The sequence below is a fragment of the Plectropomus leopardus genome, chromosome 17 (genome assembly GCF_026936395.1).
Source record: "Plectropomus leopardus strain MGB_pleo_1.0 chromosome 17, ASM2693639v1, whole genome shotgun sequence".
In the NCBI taxonomy this organism is placed as follows: domain Eukaryota; kingdom Metazoa; phylum Chordata; class Actinopteri; order Perciformes; family Serranidae; genus Plectropomus; species Plectropomus leopardus.
In genome coordinates, this window is record NC_142192.1 from 18,239,290 (window position 1) to 18,266,271 (window position 26,982).

At 39.6% G+C, this 26,982-nt stretch overlaps 2 protein-coding genes across 2 annotated transcripts in view; one reads left to right on the forward strand and one right to left on the reverse strand.

Annotated features, from left to right (window-relative positions):
• The window catches only part of csmd2 (CUB and Sushi multiple domains 2), a 530,601-nt gene that overhangs the window by 363,506 nt on the left and 140,113 nt on the right, over positions 1–26,982 (reverse strand). The gene's annotated exons all lie outside the window — the stretch shown is intronic.
• Positions 12,165–17,612, forward strand: LOC148186635 (uncharacterized). Its single transcript, XM_088090515.1, has 8 exons — positions 12,165–12,239; positions 14,951–15,515; positions 16,061–16,203; positions 16,360–16,526; positions 16,638–16,743; positions 16,864–17,102; positions 17,204–17,362; positions 17,486–17,612. The coding sequence occupies exons 1-8, from the start codon at positions 12,165–12,167 to the stop codon at positions 17,610–17,612; spliced, it is 1,581 nt and encodes a 526-aa protein (XP_087946641.1).

The following is a 26,982-nucleotide window of genomic DNA, read 5'->3' on the forward strand; positions in this document are numbered from 1 at the left end:
AGGGCCCCTTGGCTCTGGAACAACTTGCCCGCAGAGTTAGGGCTGGTGGAATCATTGACTTCACTTCAATTCTCTAAAACCATTTTGTAGTCTAACCTTAATGTGATGTAGTATTTTCAAGTTGTCTTTTTTTTAATCTTCTTTATTTCCTTTTATTTGTGGTTTTATTGCTTTTATCCTTTCTTTTGTTGTTTTGGTCTATTTCTTTGTATTATTTTATATTGACATTATGCGTCCTGCATCTTCCAGTGTTTGTGCGCTTGTTTTAATTGCATCCTAATTCTACCCTAGATTCTTCTCACTTGTTTTCGATAGGACTGTTTGGCTTTCTGTTGTTCTATTGCCATCTATATGTCCCCTTTCTGTTTTGCTTTGTTTGTCAAAGAACTTTGTAAACTCTGGTTTTAAAGGTGCTATATAAATAAAGTTATTATTAACGTTATTCATGGGGCCTAGGATATCATACAAATCTCTGTATGACAGTATGTTGGAGAGAGACACTTACTGCACCAATTTTCCCTTAAAGTGCATTCTGCTCTAACTTTTTCCTAACTCCCCTTATCTAAGGTGGCATACTGGAAGCATGAAAAACAACGGCACTGGCTGCCTGGGATCATATCACCTGTGTTTTGTTCCACATTGGTAGAGGAAAAGGAGAAGTACACAAAGCCAAGGGAGTGCATTTTAGATTGCTGGGCCGAGCTCCCCGAGAGGACGAGGCCTCTCCTTGACCCCCCCTGTGCCTTGCAGTTCAGTAGATTAGCTGTAGCACAACAGAGGCCAGTGCTATCGCCGGCTTGCAGCCTCCTCAGCCCCACTGGCCACACAAGATATCGCTAACATACACATACGGATACACAGACACAGGCACACACAAATCTGTGCACGACTTGCGGCCACGCATGAGCCACCCGCCCACACACACACACCCACACAATATCTTTAGCACTCATTCCCGTCACTGTGCCTCAAGGTTCATTAGTGACACTGAGGCCACTTCAATAGGAGCAGCACTTTCAGGGCACACATTAAGTCAGACACGCTTTGCTGATTCTAAATATAAGAACATACATCTTTCTGTCCGTACTGCATGTATATGCCTTTGAGTTAACATGTGTACAGAGATAAAAGAGTATTTGTCTCTCTGACCTTTTTTCAAAGGGTCCATGTGACTGCAGTCCTGCACTTCGTCTCTGCAAGACTTCGTACTGTAAAAACTGATGTCAGGATCAACAATTCACTACTTAATTACTTCAAGGTCAATTACAGCAGCACTCTGCTTTGAAGTTTCGCAATGGAACATCAAAGGTGTTTTTTTTTTTTTCACCTCAGGATTTCAAAGCAGCAAGATGCAGAGGAGTAAAGTAACAAAAAAGGAAGGATGTGAAAATGAGGGTAGACATTCCAGTTACATGATTTCAATGCAAGGATGGGGAGAGAGGAACATGACAGAAAAAAAGAGAAACATTAGTCATATTTATTTTATAACATATTGCATGGGACTTGTCCTACATGATGCATAAGGTGAATGTCATGCTTGTACACCGGTCTCTTGATATAATTCTCCTGAGAGGAGGTCGACGTTAGGCAAACGGCCTGGGAAAATTACAGGAGAAAATCTAGGCTACAGTTACAGTTGAAGGATCATTAAATAATCCTGCTGTGATCAAATGTGACATGTGGTCTGTAATTACCACTTTCTTTTAGTCTTTTGGCTTATTTGTCATTTTCTAATGATGCCTTGCAGTTGACTTTCAAAAAGTACATGCTGAACCTCACAATTTAGAATCATTTTGAATCTAACCTCATTATTGTACCGTGTAAATTACTATAATTTGGAAGAAGAACTCATTGCAGAAGAATTATTAGGGGAGTGGATTTGTTCAAGTATTTCACTTTGGACATTTGCTCTATTATTAAGATTGTAATGTAATTTGTCAAATTATTCGTTTAAGTGGCCACGCTGAGGCTGTTCCTGCAGACTCAAAGACTGATGGTTTCTAGATCAGCTTCTGCAGGACATGATTATAATACCATACCCTTCAGGAAGCCACCACTGTGCTGAGTTTTGATAAAGACTGGGAAATTAGACAAATCACACAGAATCTGATGACAGAGGACGCTATCCTAACTGAATTTCAATGTTCAAAACCCAATTCTCTTGTGTTCGCAGGGGCCGAAAGTAATTGCACATCCCTGACATCTGTGTGCTTGTGACATTTCACATCTTGTTTCTAAAGGGGCTCATCTGCCAAGCTTCATGAAAAATGCTCACTTAATGTGAGCAAAATTACTAGTGGTGTCTAACAGTGTAACATTCAGAAATGAAGAGGGGATTCAACTTTTTCCAAGAGGTGCACAGTGTGCTGCACAACACGTACAAATAAATAATGTAGCTAACCTGCACACCAACGGTAATTGAGGGGTTTTAAGAACGTGAAAACAATTGATACACCGTTGTAACATGAGTCCAATCACATTGAAGGATTAAAAATCAGACTGCAAAGAAAGGCCTCAGCTGGGAAAAGAAAGGATGAGAATGAGAAACCTCATCCAGAGTGAGACATATGGCTACATGACACATTCTGTGTGAAATCTTACTTATTGTATACGTAAAGGTACAGTTCACCCCAAAATCAAAAATGCATATTTTACTTCTCACCTCTAGTGTTATTTATCAGTCTAGATCATTTTGTTGTGAGTGACTGAGTGGCGAAGATATCAGTTTTAAAGATGTCTGCCTTCTCTGAATATGATGAATCTATAGGGCATTTGTCTTGTGGTGCTCAAAGAGCCACAGATAGAAAAAAAAAGAAAAACAGAACTGCAAAGTCACTTACTAGAAATCATGACACCGTTACTTGAGATAATCCACAGACCTTGTTGTGAGCAGTTTCATTTAGGACCTATTGTCTTTCCATGGAACTACACCTGCCAACTGTGGATTTCCGGGGAAGCTGCCCATGTAAAAAAAATGTTCACACTAAAAGAAATGTCCGATTGTACTCTGCCAGTGCTGATTGAAGTCTTAACAAAGTATTTGCCGTAAAAACAGACAATGGTTTAATAATGAATTATGCCCAAGGCGCTGCAAAAAGAGCTAATATATAAGCTGTTTTATTCCCAATGACATGCACCCTTTTTTAGCTTTGTTGAAACTAAAAAAGTTCAACTGCATGACAGTGTCCCGGGAAACAACCTGTCGGCAACATTTCAGCAAAAAATGAATCTTTCATCATTAATCCTTTGACTTGCCAAAAATATCTGAGCTGAAACAGTATTACGCTCAGTCACCTTTAATCAGTTAGCAGTGTATTGTGTTTTTCCAGTGTTATTGTTTTGAATCAGAGTGAGGCACCCGTAATATTATCAAAAGATGTATGACGGAGCAACATATGGTGTCCACGACAACTGTTATTTAGAGTTCATTGTACAGACAATGAATGACTCGTCCTTTATACCAAGCCTGTCTCCACCTTTCGAACATCTAGAATCCACCAATCACATGGTTATTTACCTTCTCATTAGGCAAATGACAAGTCACTGCCACTATGAGAGTGTGTGTGTGTGTGTGTGTGTGTGTGTGTGTGGGAGAAAAAGCTCATGCGGTAGTGTGTATGATGAATCCATCTTCCTGCACCTCCCTGCATTAGCATTGCTAATGCCAGTAAGTGGTTTAGGAGTGGTGCCATGAGGAATACCAAGTCAATGTGGCCACCAGTGAATGTGTAGGGGTTGTCTGAAGCTAGATGGCTTCATGTTCACCCACACACACACTATCCTGAATGTCAATGAAAAACTGCCAACAACTCTGCTGCTCCTTCATCAGGGGTCATGCATGGAGAGAGAGAGAGTACTAACTAGAAGTGCAAGCAGGTAGGTGTTTGTATGTGTCTGCATCTCCCTGTGTGGGTGCGTGCAAGATAGCAATGCGCTGTTTGTGGAATGCAGCTGTTTAATAGACCTCGTGGGGCGCTGCAAGCTTTGTAAGGAAGTGTACAGAGGAGAAATGAGGGAATCCAGCAGCGTCCCCCTCTTGTCCTTGAGCGGGAAGCCTTCTTGTACCCTCACAACACGTTCCCTCTGCTCTTGCCATCATACCTGGAGGTGCGTTGTGACGCTGTCCCAGAGAGCCCAGATTGTCGCCTCTCTTTCCTGACAGCCCTGGAGTTTTTCAGCATCCATCACCCTTGACCCCCACCGCCCACCGGTGCCGCAAAGCATCTTCCCACAATGCAGCGGGGCAAGATGAATGAGCCTGTGTCGTAACACTCCATAGGGTGGCTGATTATCCTGTGAGCCGCCACACTTACGATAAGCAACTTCTGGAGTGCTATAGCCTAAAAGTGATATATGTGTTCTGCATATCGTCATGCAGCCAAAAACTGCGCAGATGTCATGCTGGGTGACTTTCAAAACCCATATTTAAAAATACATATATGTTTTCCATTTAAAACAAACAACGGGGGCGCCCACTAGCTCACTTGGTAGAGCGGACACCCCATGTAAAAGGTCTATGTCCTTGCCACAGTGGCCGCAGGTTTGATTCATACCTGTGGTGCTTTGCTGCATGCTATCTCCCCTCTCTCCCCCTTTCACTCTGAAGCTGTCCTATACAACGAAAAAAAAAAAAACTACAAAAAAAGATAAAGCCCCTAAAGTCCCAAATGGGGACATTTTTAAATGTTGTGTGCACAAGGTAATTATCATGTGGAAAAAAGTTAATATCTCATGCACACAAGAAAACATAGATATTTTTTTACAGCTTACTTATCTTTAGTTTTGTGCATAACTTAAGATAAATTAGTTGTTCCCACAAGATAATAACTTGTTCCCACAATATAATAACTAACAAGAAAATTATCATGTGGGTACAAGTTATTATCTAATGCGCATAAGAAAATTATTATTTTACAAGTTGTCCTCACAAGATTACTAACTTGTTCCCTACAAGATAATACCTTTCCCACATAATAATTATTCATTTCATGGGGACAACTTTTTTTTTTTTTAAATTAATGATGAATAAGTTGTTTGCACAAGATAATTAGGCTTTTTTCAAAGGATAATAACGCCCAAGTTATAAAATGTTAACCTTCAGGACTTTGGAAGCTCTGTGAAAAACTATAAAAAATTGGAATTTTATTGATTGTGCAATTTGCTATGCAATATTAAACCACTTAGGTAGAAAATGCAAAAGTAGTTTGTACAAAAGATTCCCATGGGCTCAGGCCCCACACTTCTCTGTCGGTGTGCTCTACATACACACATAATGTTTAAGTTACAGAGCAGGCACGATTAAACATCCTTTTAAAATGAAATGGAAGTATGGCCTATGTTCTGTGACATGATTATGGTAATCTTGAGGATAAAACGCGTAAAAGCAGTGGTGCCTTGTTCAGGTCTGACAGCTTCTTTTGTGGTGCAAGCTATCCATGTTGTAATCACCTCAATTCACACCATTCCCCAAGGAGAGAGATGTGGAGAAAGAGACAGGCAGGGAGAAAATGTAGGCTACCGTATGTGAGTGAGGGACAGAGAACAGAGACTTCTTTTATCAGCTGACAGCTAATGTTTAAAATGGTGCTCTGCCTGTCAAAATCTTGGTCGACTTCTCTGCTTCAGGTCTGATGCAAGATCTAATGTGAAAGAAAGCTAACATTACTGCACGCCTACACTATGTATGAAGCACTTTGTCTCTGTAGCTCTTTTTCAGCGAAAGACCTGTATCTCTTACACAACCTATATCCTTAGTGGCACCGCAAATCTACACATTTACATGTCTGCTGCCATATACCTTGACCTTCACTCAGCATGTAGAGTGTAAGTACAAGTGATTGGTAGATACAGCGGCGTGGCTGTCAGGGGGAGTCAGGGAGGTCACCAGTCTGCATGCATTATTTAACAGAGAAGGGCAGAGAGGCGGACAGGAGGTCAGGACCTGGTGGAGGAAGACCTGACGCTCTGTGAGGCTTGGCTTATTGCCAGCAGTCGCCCTCCTCCGGCCAGAATCTGAAGTGTGGGAGGTAATTCATATATTCAGTCTTTCACACAAAACTGTATGTTTTTTTATTGTCTAACAGAAAACTTTTGATTTGCTGTGCATGTTGCTTTGCTCTTCAAAAGCCATATTCAGCCTGACCGTAAAGTTATTTCAAGAGGACTACATATCATAGATTAAAAATAGGCAAGAATTTAACAAAAAAACTCAAGTTTTAATGCCGAGATGATACATCTGATGGTCAGCTAAAGGTTTAAAGGTCGGATTTAGGGAATATATTGGCAGAAATGGAATATGATATAATTAGCACGTTTCCTTTATCAATAAATAAGAACCATTGTTTTTTTGTTACCTTAGAAAAAGCTGTTTATATCTACATAGGCAGCGCGTCCTTGTCCACAGAGATCACACCACCATGTTTCTACAGTACCTCAGAACAGACAAACCCAACACTGGCTCTAGAAACAGCAATTCGGTTTCACGTCAGCCACTGCAGTTGGCAGCCTCAATGAACAGTGTCTGCAAAACACATTTTTAAATGTGAAACTGATTTGATTCAGTGTTTTTACTGTTTTAAATCACCAGGTCTGTTTGTTTAGGAGAGGAAAAATCCCAACCAAACAGTTTCGGGGCCTAACCCCCACTATGCCGCCATTATGTAATAGGTTGTTGGAGGTCCTGTTTTTATTGTTTTTACTGTTTCTAATTAATGTCTCATTTATAATTCATGTTGATTGTTGTGAAGTCAAGGATAAGTTTGGACACTATGGACAATAAAGAGTCTATCCAAAATTAGCAGCAGTAGTGGTTAAAGTTTGTGTTTGGTCACATTGCTAACTCCCTTATCAACTACATACCTCCAAGAACACTGCAGTCATCTGCTGCTGCTATATTTGAGGTTCCCAACAACAGCCGAAAGAAAATTGGGAGTGTGCCCTTTTTTAATTATACCCTAAAGCTACGGAACATACTACCTATAGATATCAAAGAAGCCAGCTCGCTAAATATTTTTAAAAGAAAGCTAAAAGGCATCTGTGCACTCTAGCCTTTAACTAGCTGTGGATTTCTGAAACTCATCTTTAGAATGCTGTGATTATTTTAAAATGTTGTATCTTATGATTTCTGGATTTATGTAATCATTTTAGGACTTTAAGCACTTCATTTTTTATTAACAGCTTTTAAATGTCCTTTTATGCTGAATTGCCTTGCTGGCCTGTTTTATGTTCATTCTGTTTTCATGTGACACACTCTGTGCCTGTATTGCTCTTACAGTATAGCACTTTGTGCTGCAATTTCTTTTATGAAAGGTGCTATATAAATAAAGTTTATTATTATTAGCATTATTATTACTCTTTAGTATATGACATTATTGTGTTATCAGTGCATGTAATATCCTGCTATTTCGACACACTCTATAGAAGAGATGATGGCAGCTGATCACCAAGAGAAGCAGGGGGCTCGAACGACTCTCACATAAACTGATTCATTAGATCTATAAGTCATCACAATGAATACACTGTGAGACTCAACAGTATCTGCACTTGTTAAAATTACCAAATGTGCTTTAGATGGAATAAATGAGGTCTGGATATTGCCTCCACATGAAGTGGACCATGTATCAAGTGAGGAAATGAGCAATATTCTGAAATTGGAGTTCTGAGGTGTCCCACACAACTATTACCCAAATGGGAGTGAAAGCTAAATCTGTGCACCCATAAATGATACATTGCCATGTGACAATGCAGAAGGAAGATGAGACTGCAAAGCAAGGCAGACATTTTCGTGTTAGGGGTGGACTGCAAATAAAGGAGGAAAGAGATGAGGGATAAGAAAGAGAGAGGGTGGAATCACAAATGAGGAGCAAAAGGGAAGAGCAGAGGCGCGCAGTGGCAGGAGGGCAAGAGGGGATGGGTTGAGAGGAAATGTGTAAGAGAGGAAAAGTAATGGGTGAGACAAAAAGAGGCAGAAGAGACAAAGGGTGGGTTCGAGGGAGGGTTGGAGGGCCTCGGGGGTTGTTAGTTTTAATTGGGCCTCAGGCTCGGGGACACGTAGCGACAACATCAAAGGTCAGATATACATCAAGCACTGCTGGGAAATGTCGACCCACGTTGGGAAGGGCCGCAGGGCAGAGAGGAAGAGAGACAGAGAAAGGCCATTGGTAGCAGATAAATTTTAGGGGAAAAAGAAGGAACTTTTCTGGACTTTCTAACAGATGCTGTAGGTTCTGTAGAGGAAGAGGTGGGTAATATGCTCAAATTTTAAGATAAGTCTGAAACAAACCCCATTAAAGGAATGCAGTCAAGTTACAGACTTTATTTAAATAAAATGATCAAGGAAATTCAATTTTTTTTTGCAAAAGATATATAAATTCATGAATTTTCAGTGGCTCATAACTATCTGTGTCACAAACTCCCACATGAAAGTCTGGGGTTATCATTATCATACTGAAGCTGTCCTGTCTCGTTTCATGCAGATGCGAAAGATCTGGCGGCATTCTCAAGTGACGTTGCAGGTGCTGTTGGGCCATCCGCTGGTGTATAAAACACTGCGAGCAGTTCTGTCCAGCTTCATTCTCACCTAATGCTGTCCAACAGCCTTCCATACAGACACAAAAAAGTGTGTTTTGAGTGTGATATTATGCCAGAAGCTCTGTCAAAGCAGCAGTATTTTACAAGTCTTTTTTGTCAAATCTGAGTCATCACATATAATTTGTTAGTCTGTACACCTGTACTCTCACTCTAATCTTTATTTCACTCAACTGTCTCACCTGACAGAAATAAGCTTGGAGATAATGGCAACAGACATGGCAGGGAAGTCTGAAACCTTTGAACCAAACTGAAGGTGCCAGTTTACTCCAACCAAAGTGCTTGCAGGATGGCTGAGCAACTTCTAAACTTCTCCTCCCCACGCTATGTCTATTTCTTAATCTCCATATGTCTCTTTTGTCTATGCCTGAACTATTTCACTCTCTGAATGAATGCCTTCCAGCAAAGAGTCTGAAAGTATGCACAATTACATCAGTATTGTTCTTACAATGTTCACACCTTGCCCCTGTCTGACAGCCGGCTTTTCACCCTCGTTCAGTACAGGAATTTTATTGAAGTTATTAGAAATCAAGAAAAAGCACTGATCCACACTTTTAAAGAGGATCACATACTACATGTCACTTGAAGCACACGCCACCAGTGCAATAAGCAATTTTACCATCTGAGATTAACGTACCTTATAATTTTCTAAATCTCCTGACACCTGGAGCACATTGTACTTAATACTATCACAATGCCATGTATTACTGAGGGCATTTAGGAGACCTTGGTGACCCATTTCCTGAGAGAACAAAATAAACTTAGCATGGCACTGGAATGGTGATTAACTGTGTTGTAGTTGTAATGATGGAAGCAGTGACAGGTTAGCTGCTCTCAGGGAGATAGTGAAATAGAGTTAATTGACAATGGCCTCCTCAATTACTCTCACGTCAAAATTATGAGATGTGAAAGTGTGTGTGTAGGTGGGATAGGGGTGTGTGTGTGTGTGGTTGTGTCCAATCACTTTGATGCATTCATACTTTTACTGAATATGTGTGTATGTGATGCAAAGTGTATACAGACAGGATAACATCAGGATTAACCCAAACTGACACCTTCTGATAGACTTCATGTCAGCCTCATCCTCTGCTTCATTACTCCCACTGACATACACACAGAAATACACACACACACACACACACACACACACACACACACACACACACACACACACACACACACACACACACACACACACACTCTCTCCCTGCTGCTGTCTACTATGTAGCTTTATAGGATTGGCAGAGTGAGCACAGCAGGAAGAGGTGCAGGGGTTGCGAGGAAGAGAGAGACGAGGCTGATTCTGCCTTTTATTCACTGCGATGAAATCAATCATTGCTCCCAGATGGGTATATGATTTATGATTAGTGGGAATCTTGGATTGTGTATTTGAAAGACGTACATGTTCTACACAGTCCTGTGGTGTATTTGTGACAATGACATATAGTTGGTGGTATAACATGACATTGATAGGCTCTGGGATGAATTTTATTTTTGGGGGTTGAGGGGGTAATTTGAGTTCCTGTTCTTTAATACAGTCGATGGTCTTGCTTGCTGGTGTGTGTGAGTCCCTGTGTGTGTATTGGCTAGCTAAACTCCATATGGCAGTGACTTAATTTAAAGAACATATATAATAAAGCCACAAATAAAAGGAACTTGCATATGAGGCAGGATAAGTACATATAAAGTGGCAACCTCCGTGACTAAAAAGAGAAGCCAAGATGGAAGTGCCAAAAATGCAGTTCCTTAAACAGCCACTTGAGGCTGGCTCCAAAAGCCAGTCCTCAAAGACACCCATGATAAATCACCAAACTTAACAGCAGAAATAAACACTTTTACACCCTGATTTGGTCTCTTTTTGCTTTTTTTTGTCATGACAAATGTAAGGGGGGTGAATTTCAATCGTCACGGTAGCTTCATCCATTATTTTTACAGTCAATGGTGAAAACGAGTGTTTTACTGGCCAACAGGTCTGTAAATTCTCAACCCTACAGGCAGACAATTTATAATACAGCACTTACATACATATTTACAAACTTACATGCCTTTTTTGTACAAAGACAGGAATTAATTAATGTATTGCATTTGCCCAATTTACATAGGAGAAATAATTTGTCATAGACAGTGTTTCAAAAATTGATAAACTTTCACTGAACTCAACAACTTTCAAAATGAAGTGATTTTTTCAAGGGAGTCTGTTATTTTTCAAGTGTGACAAATGAGTTTATTGCTGTTACTTTACTGTTTAGATTGAAAAACATAGAAGAAATAATATTTGACCAAACATCCTTTGCCAGCAGCCAACTGGTACGTTACAGGGGAGCTCTAAAAAGATCAACGACTCATTCATGTTTCTACAAGTAAAACCTAAAGTCACAGTGAAGACGGAGACAGACAGACAGCAGCAGATGATTGAGAGGTGAATAGTGCATGCTGTATGAGGTGAGTCTTTAAACTGTGTGTGAGTGGAAAAAAAAATCTATCTATTTCAATAAACGAATGTTAACATACAGCAGTGAAAGAAGTACTTTATGTTTCAATTATACAAATGTAATAGTAATACCACATTGTAAAAATACTTAGTGACAAGTAAAAGTCCTGCATTCAAAATGTTGAATTCAAAAGTGTTTGAGGCACGGATATTTTTAAATGACTATAACATGTAATTCAAATGAAAATAATGTGCCAGAGTGTATAAAAAGCAGCAAAATAGAGCTTATTTTGAAAAATAATAAAATAAAATTTGGGGATGATCTCCACAGGACCCCCCCACAGAGGTCTGGGTTAATGTCAAAATCTCACTCTAGTCAGGTGCCCAAAGTTGGTATTCCTGCTTTTTTATTACTAGAATTTCATTCACAATCCAATAAAATTAAAAGTATCAAAGAGCCATATCAGTACATTATTCATGACATCTATGCATGCAAAAAGCCAACGGGAAGTCAATTGGCTCAGCCAGAGGAAGTCTCTGTTGTGCACGCTCTCAACGGGCTTGGCTGGAGTTGGACTCTTGGGGCCTGGCAAATTAATATGGCAGGCCCTCTAAATCAGGTTAACAGGTCATATTATCAACATATAATTACAGTATTAGCAGATGGATGCATTAAGTAGTGTAGTGAGAGAGTGGGGCTTAATTTGAAAGAATATTTAATAAATGTGAGGAGAATAGGCGAGACTGTGGGATTGTAGGATTGGCCCTGTCCTGAATATGACTGGATTTCACAGCAATGTGTCTAATTTTGGCAAAAGTTAAGGTGTTTTTGGATTAACAATGAAAGATCTTTTTAAAAACAAACAAATAATAACAAAAAAAGTCTGACAGTGTAGAATTATTATGATGTCACCAGAATGTTCCAAAAAGAGTGTTCCATTATGATGTAATTTAGAATGTGTTTGTGGGTACACCAGAGAGCAGGCTATAGATCCAGTCATATGATCGATCTTCGACTTCGAGAGACATTGAGAGACATTGAGAGACACTGACAGACATTGAGAGACTTTGAAAGACTACGGCTTTGAGGGAAAACAGTTCTGTTTCTGAGATTTCGTGACAAATCAGTTGCACTTTTCTGACAGTCATGGCTTTTTCTCAGGAACTAAATACCTTCCTGCAACAGTGGAAGAGAAATACGAACTTTGATGAGGATAGCAACGTAAGTAACCAACTCTTACCAACCTCCGGTTTTCGGTTTTATGTATAAATATGCCCAGGCTAAATGGTCTTACAAGACACTGCAAAGTTATAGCACAGTCATGCTACACACACAACAAAAAGAAACTAAGTAAATTAGCCTCAACTGTTACAATGTTTTTGTTGGTAGTTCATGTGTCAAATAAAGATGTTAGGCTTATTAGTAATCTGTAACCTATTACATTTCAAAAGTAGTCTCCCAACACTGTTCGTATGATAATACAGTATAGTATGTTATGATACAGATATTTATACTATTTGTTAGAGTTGAATAAACTATAGACCGAATCACAATATTTATTTACAATTATATCGGTGCAGAAAACCTCTGCATAATGTGTATTAAAATACAACTGTTGCCTCAGTTGGTTAGTCTTTAGCCACCCAAAAAAAAGCTCACCAGAAAAAAACAAACAAAAAAAAACCCCAAAAAGAAATTCAATATCAGTTGAAGTTTACACTTTATTTAAAACATTTTCACTGCTTTACTTTGCTGGTGGACTACCTTTTCTGACAAAGAATTGAAGCAGTTATATCAAAACCACCAGACTCCGTTGACAAAAAGAGTAATTTAAGTTAACAGAACAATGGAGTTGCTGGTCTACTGTTATATCGACTGGTTAATGTGTACAGTTAAGCAGGGTGAATATTCAAATACAATGTACACTTACAGTGCCTTGCGAAAGTATTCGGCCCCCTTGAACCTTTCAACCTTTCACCACATTTCAGGCTTCAAACATAAAGAAATAAAATTTTAATTTTTTGTCAAGAATCAACAACAAGTGGGACACAATCGTGAAGTGGAACGAAATTTATTGGATAATTTAAACTTTTTTAACAAATAAAAAACTGAAAAGTGGGGCGTGCAATATTATTCGGCCCCTTTACTTTCAATGCAGCAAACTCACTCCAGAAGTTCAGTGAGGATCTCTGAATGATCCAATGTTGTCCTAAATGACTGATGATGATAAATAGAATCCACCTGTGTGTAATCAAGTCTCCGTATAAATGCACCTGCTCTGTGATAGTCTCAGGGTTCTGTTTAAAGCGCAGAGAGCATCATGAAGACCAAGGAACACACCAGGCAGGTCCGAGATACTGTTGTGGAGGAGTTTAAAGCCGGATTTGGATACAAAAAGATTTCCCAAGCTTTAAACATCTCAAGGAGCACTGTGCAAGCAATCATATTGAAATGGAAGGAGTATCAGACCACTGCAAATCTACCAAGACCCGGCCGTCCCTCCAAACTTTCATCTCAAACAAGGAGAAAACTGATCAGAGATGCAGCCAAGAGGCCCATGATCACTCTGGATGAACTGCAGAGATCTACAGCTGAGGTAGGAGAGTCTGTCCATAGGACAACAATCAGTCGTACACTGCACAAATCTGGCCTTTATGGAAGAGTGGCAAGAAGAAAGCCATTTCTCAAAGATATCCATAAAAGTCTCGTTTAAAGTTTGCCACAAGCCACCTGGGAGACACACCAAACATGTGGAAGAAGGTGCTCTGGTCAGATGAAACCAAAATCGAACTTTTTGGCCACAATGCAAAACGATATGTTTGGCGTAAAAGCAATACAGCTCATCACCCTGAACACACCATCCCCACTGTCAAACATGGTGGTGGCAGCATCATGGTTTGGGCCTGCTTTTCTTCAGCAGGGACAGGGAAGATGGTTAAAATTGACGGGAAGATGGATGGAGCCAAATACAGGACCATTCTGGAAGAAAACCTGTTGGAGTCTGCACAAGACCTGAGACTGGGACGGAGATTTATCTTCCAACAGGACAATGATCCAAAACATAAAGCCAAATCTACAATGGAATGGTTCACAAATAAACGTATCCAGGTGTTAGAATGGCCAAGTCAAAGTCCAGACCTGAATCCAATCGAGAATCTGTGGAAAGAGCTGAAGACTGCTGTTCACAAACGCTCTCCATCCAACCTCACTGAGCTCGAGCTGTTTTGCAAGGAAGAATGGGCAAGAATTTCAGTCTCTCGATGTGCAAAACTGATAGAAACATACCCCAAGCGACTTGCAGCTGTAATTGGAGCAAAAGGTGGCGCTACAAAGTATTAACGCAAGGGGGCCAAATAATATTGCACGCCCCACTTTTCAGTTTTTTATTTGTTAAAAAAGTTTAAATTACTCAATAAATTTCATTCCACTTCACGATTGTGTCCCACTTGTTGTTGTTTCTTGACAAAAAATTTAAATTTGATATCTTTATGTTTGAAGCCTGAAATGTGGCGAAAGGTTGCAAGGTTCAAGGGGGCCGAATACTTTCGCAAGGCACTGTATACTGATATTGTCTAGGTGGCTAAAATATGTTTTGTTGCAGCCCCCCGTGCACACCAGTAAATTGCCTGGATTCTGTGCCAGTAGATTTGTTTTATTGAAGATGAAAAGATGAGAAAATAAATCAAGTAAACAAAAGAAATGTCAAATCAGTCTTTAGCTATATATCTTTAAATGTTACAGTTACGACTGAACATGACAACAGAAATAAACAGGTGTGGTGATTTCACATATCTCCGCAACTGAAATAAGTTGTCTACCTGGAAGTGATTGCTGTTTGTGCAACTTAACATTGATTCGGTCTATAATTTAATATAAATAACTGCTTCACCTGTGTAATTACTGCCAACTGACTCAATATATTGTTATCACAGCTGCAAGAGACCCACAGCGGAGAAACTGGCTCCAGCATTCAGTCCAGGATCCTGGACATTGAGAGAGCTGAAAGAGCCGAGAGGGCTGCGCTGATTGAACGCACAGAGAGGCTATGTGTTTCACAAAAAGCCAACAGCGATGCTGTCCTGGAAAGAATGGGATTCCCCACCCAGCAGGACATCCTTCCCTCACTTCAGCCTCCACCTTCTCCAAAAAAGAGACCTGTATCCTCCCTGAGAGAAAGGAGGATCAAGACAGCCTTAGAGGAGGACAACACAGGTTGGAGGTCAAGGACCAACCAGACATTCGAAGAAGAGGACCGCTTCTTTGAGAGGAAGCTTCTTCTGGGCAGTCAGATGGCAGTATGTGCCTGCAAACTGGCTAAACTGACAGCCGAAAGCAGGAGCCCAAGTCCAGACTCCATCGTCAGCTCTGAAGACGCTTCCACTCCTACTGAGCTGAGAGACATTCCATTAATTGGACGTTTCACCCCGACTCCTCCTCCAGCAGCAATCAGGAGACCCTCTCGTCTCCCAGTGATGTCTGTTAAATATAGTGGAGCAGGTATGCTATCAGTGTAGAGATGAGTTTCTTTATCAGAACTTGAATGAAAATAGCCAATCCTAAATCAGTTTTCTTATGCTGCATTCAGAAACATTTTGCAAGCATTTAAACCTCTGAAACCTGGAAAATGTAAAAAAAAAAAAGAAAAAAAGAAAAAGAAAAAGAAAAAAATTAATAGGTAATAGGTTAATAGGTAATACAAATAAATTAGGGAAAATGTACAGAAAACAATATTTATAAATCTTCTAATTATGTATCTTAGAATTGTATGTTTATAATCATGTTAAAGAAAAAAACATATTTTTTTTTAGCATTTTCTTAAGGTCATTTTTAAGGTAAACTTTTCTCTTTTGTTGCTGATTTTCAGGTAATTTTCTAAACTAATTTACTTTTAATTTTTTGGCCAATTCTTGTTATGTAGCTTGTTGCCTTCTTCCAACGCTTTTAAGGAAACCAAGTGAATTTGCTCAGGTGTCAAAGGGTTAAAGATGTAAGTACAGCAAACAAATTTGACTAATCATTACTTTTGCTGTTGATCTAAACAGACAAGGAGGTAGAGGATGGCTGCAAGCTCCAATCAGCTACATCTAAGGTGGAAGAACTTTTTCAGACTCTGGAGAAGTTCCAGCTCATCCACTGTCCTTCACCACCGGCAGCCCCCAGAAAGACCCCGGTGGTTGCACCCAAGGCACCAGCACCTCCACCTAGACCTGCTCCGCCCAACAAAGGAGGACGTCAACACAGGACCCTGAAAAAGACCTCCATGGTTCCACAAAATCCGCCTCAACCTGCTCAGCCCAACAAAAGAAGGCCTCATTGTGACACCCTGGAAGAGAGCCCCAAGGTTCCAGCACCTCCGCCTAAAGCTGCCCCGGCCAAAAGGAATGGACCTCGTCGTGGGACAAAACTCTGTCCCCAAAAGACCATCAAAGATCAGGAGGTCCTCAAGCCTCTGGCCAACCCTTCAGAGAGCTTGTCCCTCTGCTTCACACAGCTTGACTCTGATGACTGGTAAGACATCACTGCATAGTGTCAGTTTAAAACACCACAGCCAGCATGACACAACAGCCTGTTCCAAAACCAATTACTAACAAAGTTGAATCATTTTTTTCATTTAAACAGGGAGAAGAAACTGGATGGACTAAGATCTGTTCGGGCTCTGGCACAACATCATCCAGACATACTCCATCTCAAGCTGCATGAGGTCTGCCTGGTCCTCGCAGAAGAGGTATGATAGACATTTTCCTATTTTTTCTTTGTTTTGCACGCAGTTCTCATCTGACTTCTTGTCTATGTACCTGTACTGTGTATACAGAAGTACTGACTGATTTTCTTATTTTTAATATAGGTAAGTAACCTGCGCTCTGCTGTGGCCTGTGCCGCCATGGACACAGTGGCAATGCTCCACATTCACCTGGGGAGGACCATGGACCCGGAGGCAGAGAGGACAGGCCGCGCCCTGCTGCTGAAGTTTGCCCAAACAACAAACGCCTTCATCCACCAGCAGGCCAACCTCGCCCTGGATGCACTGGTGGAGGGCTGCAGCCCTGGAAGAATAATTAGTGCTCTCCTTAATGCGGGGCTTAAGTAAGTTTGATTAGAATCTAGTAGGAAGTGTAGCAGCATCAAATTTTACAGTGAATGAAATTTTTAAAAAAAAACGTTCTCCTGTTTTTGTCCTTCTTCAGCCACCGTTGTGTTGCAGTGAGGGCAAGCACAGCACAGCACCTCCACCAGCTGGCAGACATCATCGGGGAGGACCAGATCTTTACAGCTGGGAAGACCTTCTCTGAACGTTTCCTGATTGCTGTCGGTAAGATGGCCGTGGATGGTGCACCAGAAGTCAGGTAGGTTACCAAGTCTTGCATGATCTTATGGTTTCTAGTTCCTGTGAATAATGCCTTTTTTTGTCTTATAACCTTCTTGCGCTTATGTACTAAATTGCTAAATGGGAATGTATTTCTGTACAGGCATCATGGACAGCAGATGCTTCAAGGTCTTGCCCACCAGAAGGAGTTCCTGGTCCTGTGGGATAAGGTCATCCCTGCAGCAGACAGGCATCCCCTGCAGAAGATTTTGCAGAAGATGAGGAAGTAGAGGCGGGGGAAAGGCGGAGGGAAAGATGTCTGGGCATCAATTTGGACTGGCATGGTGGTGCAGGGGTTAGCTCTGTCACCTCACAGAAAAGTATGGTTTGGCGTAACATCCTGCTAACCATTTGGGCCTTTCTGTGTGGAGTTATGTTCTCCCCATGCCAGTGTGGGTTTTCCCCGGGAGCTCCGGTTTCCTCCCACTGTCCCAAAGATATGCATATTAGGTTAATTGGAGACTCTAAATTGCCCACAAATTTGACTTAATAATAATAAAATGTAACAAAACAATTGTTACTATTAAAAAAACGTGCTTCTAATTGTCTTGAATGTATTGCAAAGTAGAAATGTCTTACTAATCTTTGTAATAGCAATCTTTATCTTGGGTTTTCTTTGCAGGTTTTCTGTGTTATGTTTATCCCAAACTATTCTCCTAATCTTTCACCAATAAGGAAAGACTTACTTAATTGTAGTAGAAAGCAAAACAAGCAAACTAAATGCAACAGACAGTGCATCTATTGTAGAGTTTATAATCTTTCATTTTAACATGGGGTATTATAGCTGTGTACCTCATCGATAAGCATTATCCACAGCCCAATGATTGTTATGACTTTTAACAAAGACGAAGTCCCTCTTTCATAATTACAATCTCTGGTCAAGTTCTGCTTTAAATCAAGAAAAAGTCCCTGGGTCATTAAGCCGAATAGCACTTAAAATAATTAGAGGAGAAAATATTCCCTTAAAGAGAAATGTAATAAGAGAAACAAAACCAACAGAAGCTCTTATAGCAGCATCTTTAAAGTTGATTATGTCACTTTTGTCCTTTTTTTTATGAAAAGTGAATGTTTTGTGAAAATTTAAGGATGAGCTTTAACTTACATTACTTTGATATACTGACACAGAATTAGATATTTCTCATTCTGTATCACCAAATGAAAGTTAATCAACTTTAACCAGTGTAGGAAAGCCTATACTATATTTGCACAGGTAGGTATGTATTTCTCGGGTAATACACAATCTCGAAGTTTCCATAACAAGCAAAGTGACAGGTCTTAACATCAATACCTCAAAGACGATAGTCGTGTGCATAAACTCCATCAGCTCTGAACCTTTCACTGTCAACGGTGAACCACTTGACCGTGTGAAGGACTTTGCATACGTGGGAAGCCTTGTCAGAAAAGACAATGGGGCATATAAGGACACCCAAGCAAGCCTCAGCAAAGCTTTAGATGATCTGGTAGTAGTGGTAAAAGGACACATGGACAAGATCAATGCCTTCCACAGTGGGTGCCTGAGGAAAATCATATGCGTCTTCCTGTCCGACAAAGTGTCAAACGAAGAGCTGTATCGCATAACTGGCTGCAACAGCATATCCATGAAATAAAACATCGGAGACTTGGATGACCAAGCTACACACTTGGAACGGATCAGGATACCAGAGGTAGGATTAAGATTGACACCACCTGGAAAACGAAAGCCTGGACAGCCAAAGAACACCTGGCACTGAACAGTTAAAGGAGAGCTGAGAGAAATGAAACTTGCGTGGGATGAGGCTTAGAATATATTAAAAAGATCGGGATGAATGGCGTTGTATCTTCAAAGCATTATTTCCCACTTGGGACGATCTATTGGTTCATAGGAAGTGCTGAGCGCAACAGATCAGGCAGCACAATGGCTCAACAGAAAAAGAGAAATGCCATCAACAGAAAGCTGGATATTACTAATATAAAATTCAAACAAAAAACAAACACATAACGTGCGATGAAATAAAAAAAAGCGTTTTTAAGCCTATTAACGCCAGGACATTCTGTGCGCCTGTTTAATAATATATGCAAAAAAAACCCCACAATTCAATTATGTTGTACAACAAAATATGGCATTTGCTTGCTTAAGCTAGCACCAATCATTTTCAAGCAATAATATCACGACATCCACCCATCAATCAGTCTGCAACTTTTGTCAACACAGAGCTAAGAATCAGTCAGCTAGCTTGCAACAGCAACAGTCATTGTCTTTGTTCTCCTAAATTGCCGTGGTTACAGGGGAGAGACATTAACTATTTTGAGGAGAGTGGAATCTGATACAGCTCCAGATTATGCACAAAGCATTTTACAGTGAACTGCATCAGCAACAGTAAAAAAGTTTCACGATTCCATTTCACTGGGAAATACAATCAAGTACAGGAGTTAAAGATGCTCTCACTTCCATGTCACTGGGACTTAAAGCAGATCAGGTGTCAATCAAACATCACAGATCCACATTAAATACAGTTTTCTGTTCTGCTCTGCTCATGTTCAGCTGGCAGCTAATGTGCATATACTATAATTTGCCACATCTTGCATGTGTGTCTTAGTACATACATTGAATTGTAAGGAAGTGGCAAACATTTTCTTTAACATTAACAAATATGTATTCAATATAATTTATCTAACAACAGATTGAAATTTTTTGCAATTTTTGTTCGGCAGTTGCTTGAAACTTTGCACGCACAGAAGACATTCTATATCAGCCTTCAGATGAAACATCAGAAGGCTGATGTTTCATCTTATTGACAAAAAAAAACCCTTTATCAACTGAGTTTAACATTACTGTAGGAGCTGCATTGTTTAGCAGGTAAGTTTTGGTTAGTAAAAAAGACAGAGCCATACCATGTGACAAGATGTGGAAGAATTAGATAACTATTATTACTATTACTATTACACTATTTTATAAACCTTCTAAACCATTTAAATGTTGTCTGCACTTCTAACTGATCTTTATTTACAGCCCCATGCTAGCTTAAACAAATCTTAATCACACAGATTTTAACAGATTTGTATGATCTCTGGGAAAAGAAGGAAAAGATCTTTTTTTTATACATTTTTCTTTGTTTTATCAACTGCGTACTGCTCAGTAGAGAACAGACACCATCTTCTTAAGTAATGTAGACTCTGGCAAAGTTTAACATCCCTAAGGTAAAGCAGTAAAGTGTCTCACCCTGAGTGACTGACCTAAATTTTGTTTTGACACATCGTAACACTGTGATGATACATGTAGCACCAGGGGAAAAAACAACCCGTTTACACAGGATTTTTTAAAACTTTTTTTTATTTCTCTCTGCATCTAAGTTAGAGATACTGCAGTGTCGCAATTGTTTTATTGCACTTTTTAAACACTTATGAGTGCAAGGACTCACAGACCTAAGTCAAACTTTTAACATACTGTGTCAATGAAGCAGACTCATATAGTATGTAGTAGTAGAGTATATTGTGTACTGTGTACATCAAGCACAGAAACAGATGTGAGATGTGACAAATGAGTCAATAGAACATTTAACCGCGTTAACTCTGGAGCATCCTTTGCATCACCCTAACAGAGCAAGAGTAGCCTCTTGTGTAATGTGTGTACTGTAAATGTGTGCAGAAATCATGTCTGTAGGTGCCCGAGGATACTTTACCATGAGCTTTCTTAATGAGGTGCCTGATGCAGATCATTATGCATATTAGCCATTATCACAGCATGAACAAACAGACTATGAACATGACAAGACTGACTTCATCAGTAAGAGATAAAGTCGATGATATAGATGCTGACACAGCAGGTGTAGTATTTGTCCAGCTCTTTTTAATAGTGTGGAAATAATGATCACTGATGTTTCCCTATCACTCCATTACTGTGTCTCAGTTAAACCAATTGTAGCTTGCATGGCAAACAATAGAGACAAGTTGAAAAGGTTTGCTGTTGTAAATATGAGGTGCTTGTGGCATAAATATAAGCATTTGTGAGATGTCGAAGCACAGGCAGTCTACGTATTTATTTATGGATGGAATAGATTGATTGGAGTGCACAGTGTGAAAACATCACTACTCAGTCCATTATGGCGTTTTATAAGAATTGAGCTTTTGATGGAGGGCAGACTAACACCATCCACAATTGGACTTTATCCTGTAATACACTTTTCGCTAACTGCTTTAAAAGGTTTAGAAACACTCCAACAACTATTGGATCTAACTGCTTACAATACAGTATGTGTTGTGAAGGTGACAGAAGACAAATGATCTATGAGATCGCCGTTTTTGTGTCATTGTCTAGTGCCAGAGAAACAGTGCACACCAGAAGTGAGTTAGACTCATTAGCCCTTGATAATTTAATCCTAGATTGATAATTAATGTGATTATTAATTGTGGAAGCATTGTGGGTACCGTCCAACAGTGAGGCGCGCATTTCAAATTGATATCAATGTCATTCAACCAATTAAAAAACCAGGATTGGTGAAATTTATTTGTCTGGATGTAATTCTGCTGTTGAAGATCGACACATCACTTGAGTGAACTGCATCCTGAGTTTCATTATAAGGCAGAGATTAGGAGGAATGTGAAGTGCTTTAAAATATAGAGTTTGGTGTTTTTTTTTTAGATTGATGCACAGTCAGTTCTCTACCTTATACTTAGAAAATGCACTTAATTTTACACCAGAAACAGTCTTTAATTCTTATGTTTTATAGACTGAAGAGTTTAGTATTTGATTGCTTCTTTTCCACAGATCAGTCATAAAGTAATTCAGGCCATCTTTTGCTCAATGACCTCAATCCCCAGGCCTGCCATAAAAGCAAAATGGGGACATTGGATAAATCATACGCAGGATTGGATATATTAAAAAGAATCATTATTTAAAATCTTTTTTACTACAGAGTGTGACACTAAGGAGGTTTGCGAGGACTAATGTTTTGACCTCCTCAGCAGCCAGCAGCTATCATGACGCAGCTCTGTTAGTCTGCAGTTCTCCCTGTCTCTGAGCATCTCCATCCCAGCAGGGTGCTGGGTGTCAGCAGCCACTTCACAGCTGGAGACTCGAGTCAGTGTCTCGAGCACCAGCTGGTTTGTGACACTCTTGGTGCTTTCCAGAGAAACCTGTTGGTCATCTGGGGACTAGATAACGAGTGGAGGAGAGTAGAGAGTGCAGTACACAGAGAGGCGTCATGAGGCTGCTGAGGAAATAAACAAACAAGATTAGCTGTGTACAAGTCCTCAGCCAGGCTGTGGTGATCATCAAGGGAAAAGGATGAGAAAAGGTGTTTTTGAAACTAAGCAAAGCCACATCTGAGTCCATGGGTGATGTTGTGGCAACAGAACAAATAAAAGCAAAAACAAACCACTTCAAATACCCCTCACAGTCACACCATTCATAGATGGTTTCATGACGTCACCAATTGCACTCATTCACTTTTCTTTTCTGTTTTTTATGATGAAGTGCTACCACTGCACAGAGACTTTATCTCTATTTATTACTGCCTGACATTTTCAATATGGCAGAGATCGGCTGTACAGCAACAGCTGGTGGGGCTTATCTGTTTATTGTGTGTATAGAAATAAGTTGTGAACTCAAATCCATCGTAGAAAAAGTTTGAAAAGTGTTGCAGGAGTTCAATCTGAAGTTAACTTCCAAATGTTTTTATTTTCAATACCTCACCAACATTAATGGTTGATGGACTGATAAACACAGCCAATAATATGTTTGGGGAGTTTTTATTGCATATTAAAAAGGGTTGAAATATTTTAAAATGATTAAAATTACAGTCCATATATATAATTGACTAGTATATTTAGTTTTATTTTTGATAAACTGAACATAAAGAGTCATTTAATTGTTTTTAAACTGTGAATGTGGACTCAGAATTTAAGAGTTAAGTTTTTTTTTATGCTGAATTTGTTTTCGGATTCATTATTTTATTTTTTCACGAGTGTCAGGCTTGTTGTGGGTTTCAAGTCCATTCTCATTCCAAACTTCCTAAATACCGTCACTTTGACAGTGCTTTCAGCATACAATCCCATTTTGCATGCACACGATACGCTGTTGGATGGCATCAGCTAAGAACATGGTCGGACAGAACAAGTCACATTGTTATTATAAGTCGCCGGCATGGACGGCGCCTGCTGCATCAGCCTGATACGTGGATAGGCATTTTTTCCTACACCTTACTTTGTGCCTCCCTCCCCTAATCCTAATCAACCACTTTTGTTGTCTGATCCTTACCATCTGTGCCAGCATGCGCATTTGTTGACATCCTGGAGTTGATTGCCATGTGCTTGTGTTGTCTAAACATAACCAAGTGCCATGTCACCCCACCATGTACATTTGTTGACATCACGGTAGCAGTGTCCCAGAATGTAAACAGCAGACTCACAAGGTTATCTAAAACATAATATCTAGACATGTAAGTCCACGGCAAAGCGGCAGCATGTCACGACTTGGGATGAGAACATGTTGGGGTTTTATTTGTTGATATTGACAAAATCTTAAACATTTATATTTATACATGATCCAAGCAGCTAACTACTGTTAGCTCAAGTGGGTAGCTGAAGACTCTGTGGCCTTTAAGAGGATTTCACCCAGAGAACTTTTAATAAAAATGTAATTACTTCACAGCGTCAATGGCAACCCGACCTGGGGTCTTATTGAGACAAGAGTCAAAAACATGTAGCCAAATATAACTAGTAATGAGAGGGACTTGATTAGGACGCCAAAAACTCATGAGAATAACTCACATACAGCACTGAATGAGCACATACATAAGCTTTTCTATGTAACCCTGTCCTCTAGAAATTAAACTGCTGGGCCAAATACATTTCTTAATTTTATTGTTGTGACGAATGTAATCACTGCCTACATAATTTTCATAAACATTAACAAAGGCTATCAAAAATAATGCTGTAATCACTACAAGTATAGACTGTATTGCAAAACTGCCTACTTTTGCAGAAAACAACTGAAATACATTGTTAGTGAACATTTTGCTGATAGGTCTAGCATAAACATTTTGCAACTTGCCAGACACGGTTATTAGTGACGTTTCCTCATTATTAAATTAGAAAACATAATTTGCTCAGCCTTATGTTTCTCTCAAAATGTATTTGCTGTTTCAAATAAGTTGTATACAAACGTCATTTCCAGGAGACACGGCTGTTTTGAGTTGTCATCTTTTACTTTTGCTCCACTATATTCAGAAGGAAATAATGGCTGTTTGTGTTTTGCCAAAGACAGATTTTTAATGCATACATGATAAGCTCATTAAAAATGATGCATTGTCAAAATTTAAACTACCCAAAAGCATGCCAAGCATTTAGACCACCAACAACATTAAAATGCATTTTTACAGATTACAGCATCATTAATCCACACTGAAAGCTGCAATTCTTCAAAATGAACGTGAAGGGCTTTTGAACATTTTACCACTATTTGCATGATTTAAAAACAAGTGTGAGAAGTGATATTAAAAATTTCAGTATGCTTTCTGCCACTGAGCCCATGCATGAAGAGAACATTAATATTATAATGTAGAAGTGAGAACAGGCTGTACTCCAACATATCTAAAGGTGACTAACAAATGAAAAATAGCATTTTTGTTCAAGTGAAAGGCATGGAAGACAAAAACAGCAGCGAAAACAAAACCTAGAGGGCAGAGGACAACCAACACACCTCGAGCCTGAAATCATCCATCAGAAAATTCTAGTCTGAGTTTGAGGGGGAAATTATGAGAGGAAAGAGAAAAGCTATGGATATGAAGAAGCTGTATCTCATGCTTGCAATACCCTTTGACATCTAGAGACACCTAGGTCACTTAACACGACACAAAAAGTATTTTCTTTGAGTTGGTAACAGTGAGAAATGTTTTGCCTGAATCGATTTCTTTTTTATTCTTAAAAGTTGTGATGTTTGTGTGGGAACATTTTAAAAAGGCCGTCTATGTACTCCTTAGACATCTTTGTAAAATACTGTATGACGTCTTGAATCAGAAGACCTTCGCGTTTGTATGATATACGTAGAGGTATAAAACGCTGATAAAGACATAATAAAGTGTTTGCCCATGCAGAGACATACGCCCTCACATTCACAAATGCATTCAGCTTCACACAGCCTTGGCTTTGTTGGCTGTTGAAAGGAAAGACACTCCAGGAGCATGTGGCCTGTATACTGTAAGAATAGGGCGATTGTGAGCGAAGAAATGATGGTCAAACCTCATTGTCCCCTCTCTTTCTCACAGACTCTTTAAAGGATGGATTTGGGAAAGATTTAGAGGGATTCCAGAGAGGGTACTGAGAGATCTGAGCGTCCTCAGGGTTTGTTTGAAAAATGCTCTTTTCTGGGGACTAGCACTGGTCTGTTTTAGATCATATTCCCGCCCCCCCTTTCTACCCTACCCTCCCTTCTGCACTGGTTGTCTTTCTCTTTACCTGTTGTAACTAACATCCTTTCTCTTTCTAGGAAATTCATCTTCAAGATTTCACTTTGCCCTTTTCCTGAGGCTGTCTTCACATGATCAGTGAGTTGCTTTGCATTGGTTTGAGCCATCATTTTTACCACGCAAATGGCATGGGTTTGTCACTCTACTGAGCAGTTGGTTGGAGGGACTGTTATAACATTCGGTACAGATATCCATGTTGCCCTTGGATGAATCCTAACTTTGATGATCACCTGACCTTCCTACTGTCACCACCATGCGGTTCACTTTTGTGGTTTTGACTAAGAAATTGTAAATAATTATTAAAAAACTTCAGTGAAATTTGGTACAACCTTTAATGTTTCCTTCAGGATAAATTTTAATAACTAGTGATCATGGATGTCAAAAGAGAACTGGATACAGCCTTAAAATTGTTTAGTGGCACATGAAGCCAAAAAGGTCTGACCGCTGCGTATAAAGTTACATGGATGATCTGCACTGGTTCTGCACTTTGTGGACCATAGAACAGGCAAACCAGAAACTTCTCACCTTTATTTTGCGATAAGCGCTAATTGACGAATGTTAGCATGCTACAATGCTAAACTAAGATGGCAAAGATGACACCCGCTAAACATCAGTATTTTAGCATTGTCATTTTAAACATATTAGCATGCTGAAGTTAGTATTTAGCTCAAAGTACTGCAAAAGCCTCACAGACCTGCTAACATGGCTGTAGACTTAAAAGTGTCCTATATGGACATTTAAATTATAATGCTTTCAATTTGCAATTTGATACAGTGTGACAGTATGAAAGTGGTTTCCTGTAGCGATGAACCTACAGAGAATTATCACACAAATCTGCAGCTCTCTTGACTTTAAAGAGCTTTATAGCAGAGTTTAGCTCATATCTCATAGCTCATCAGTTTAGCTCTGTGGTCCACAAATGTAATATTTTGAGTCAAAAAAGCTCTCACAGCATTTTTTTCAGCTGAGACAAGAAGTTGTTTATGGTGGAAAAGCTTGGAAGAGCCACTGTAAACAACCTACTAGCATTGAGTGGCTAAAGCGCAGAATACCCCCACAAAATAAATAAATAAATAATACAATAAGCAAATAATATTTACAAACAAGTTTAGAGTATCAAGGTTATAATATGTCAAATGTTGTGTTTCTAACTTTC

Excerpts from the sequence above, each read along its gene's own strand:
- LOC148186635 (XM_088090515.1), top strand. The coding sequence starts at position 12,165 with ATGGCTTTTTCTCAGGAACTAAATACCTTCCTGCAACAGTGGAAGAGA. Across the intron at positions 16,204-16,359 it reads CCCCGGTGGTTGCACCCAAG|GTTCCAGCACCTCCGCCTAA; the intron begins GCACCAGCACCT and ends GAGAGCCCCAAG. Across the intron at positions 17,363-17,485 it reads GATGGTGCACCAGAAGTCAG|GCATCATGGACAGCAGATGC; the intron begins GTAGGTTACCAA and ends ATTTCTGTACAG.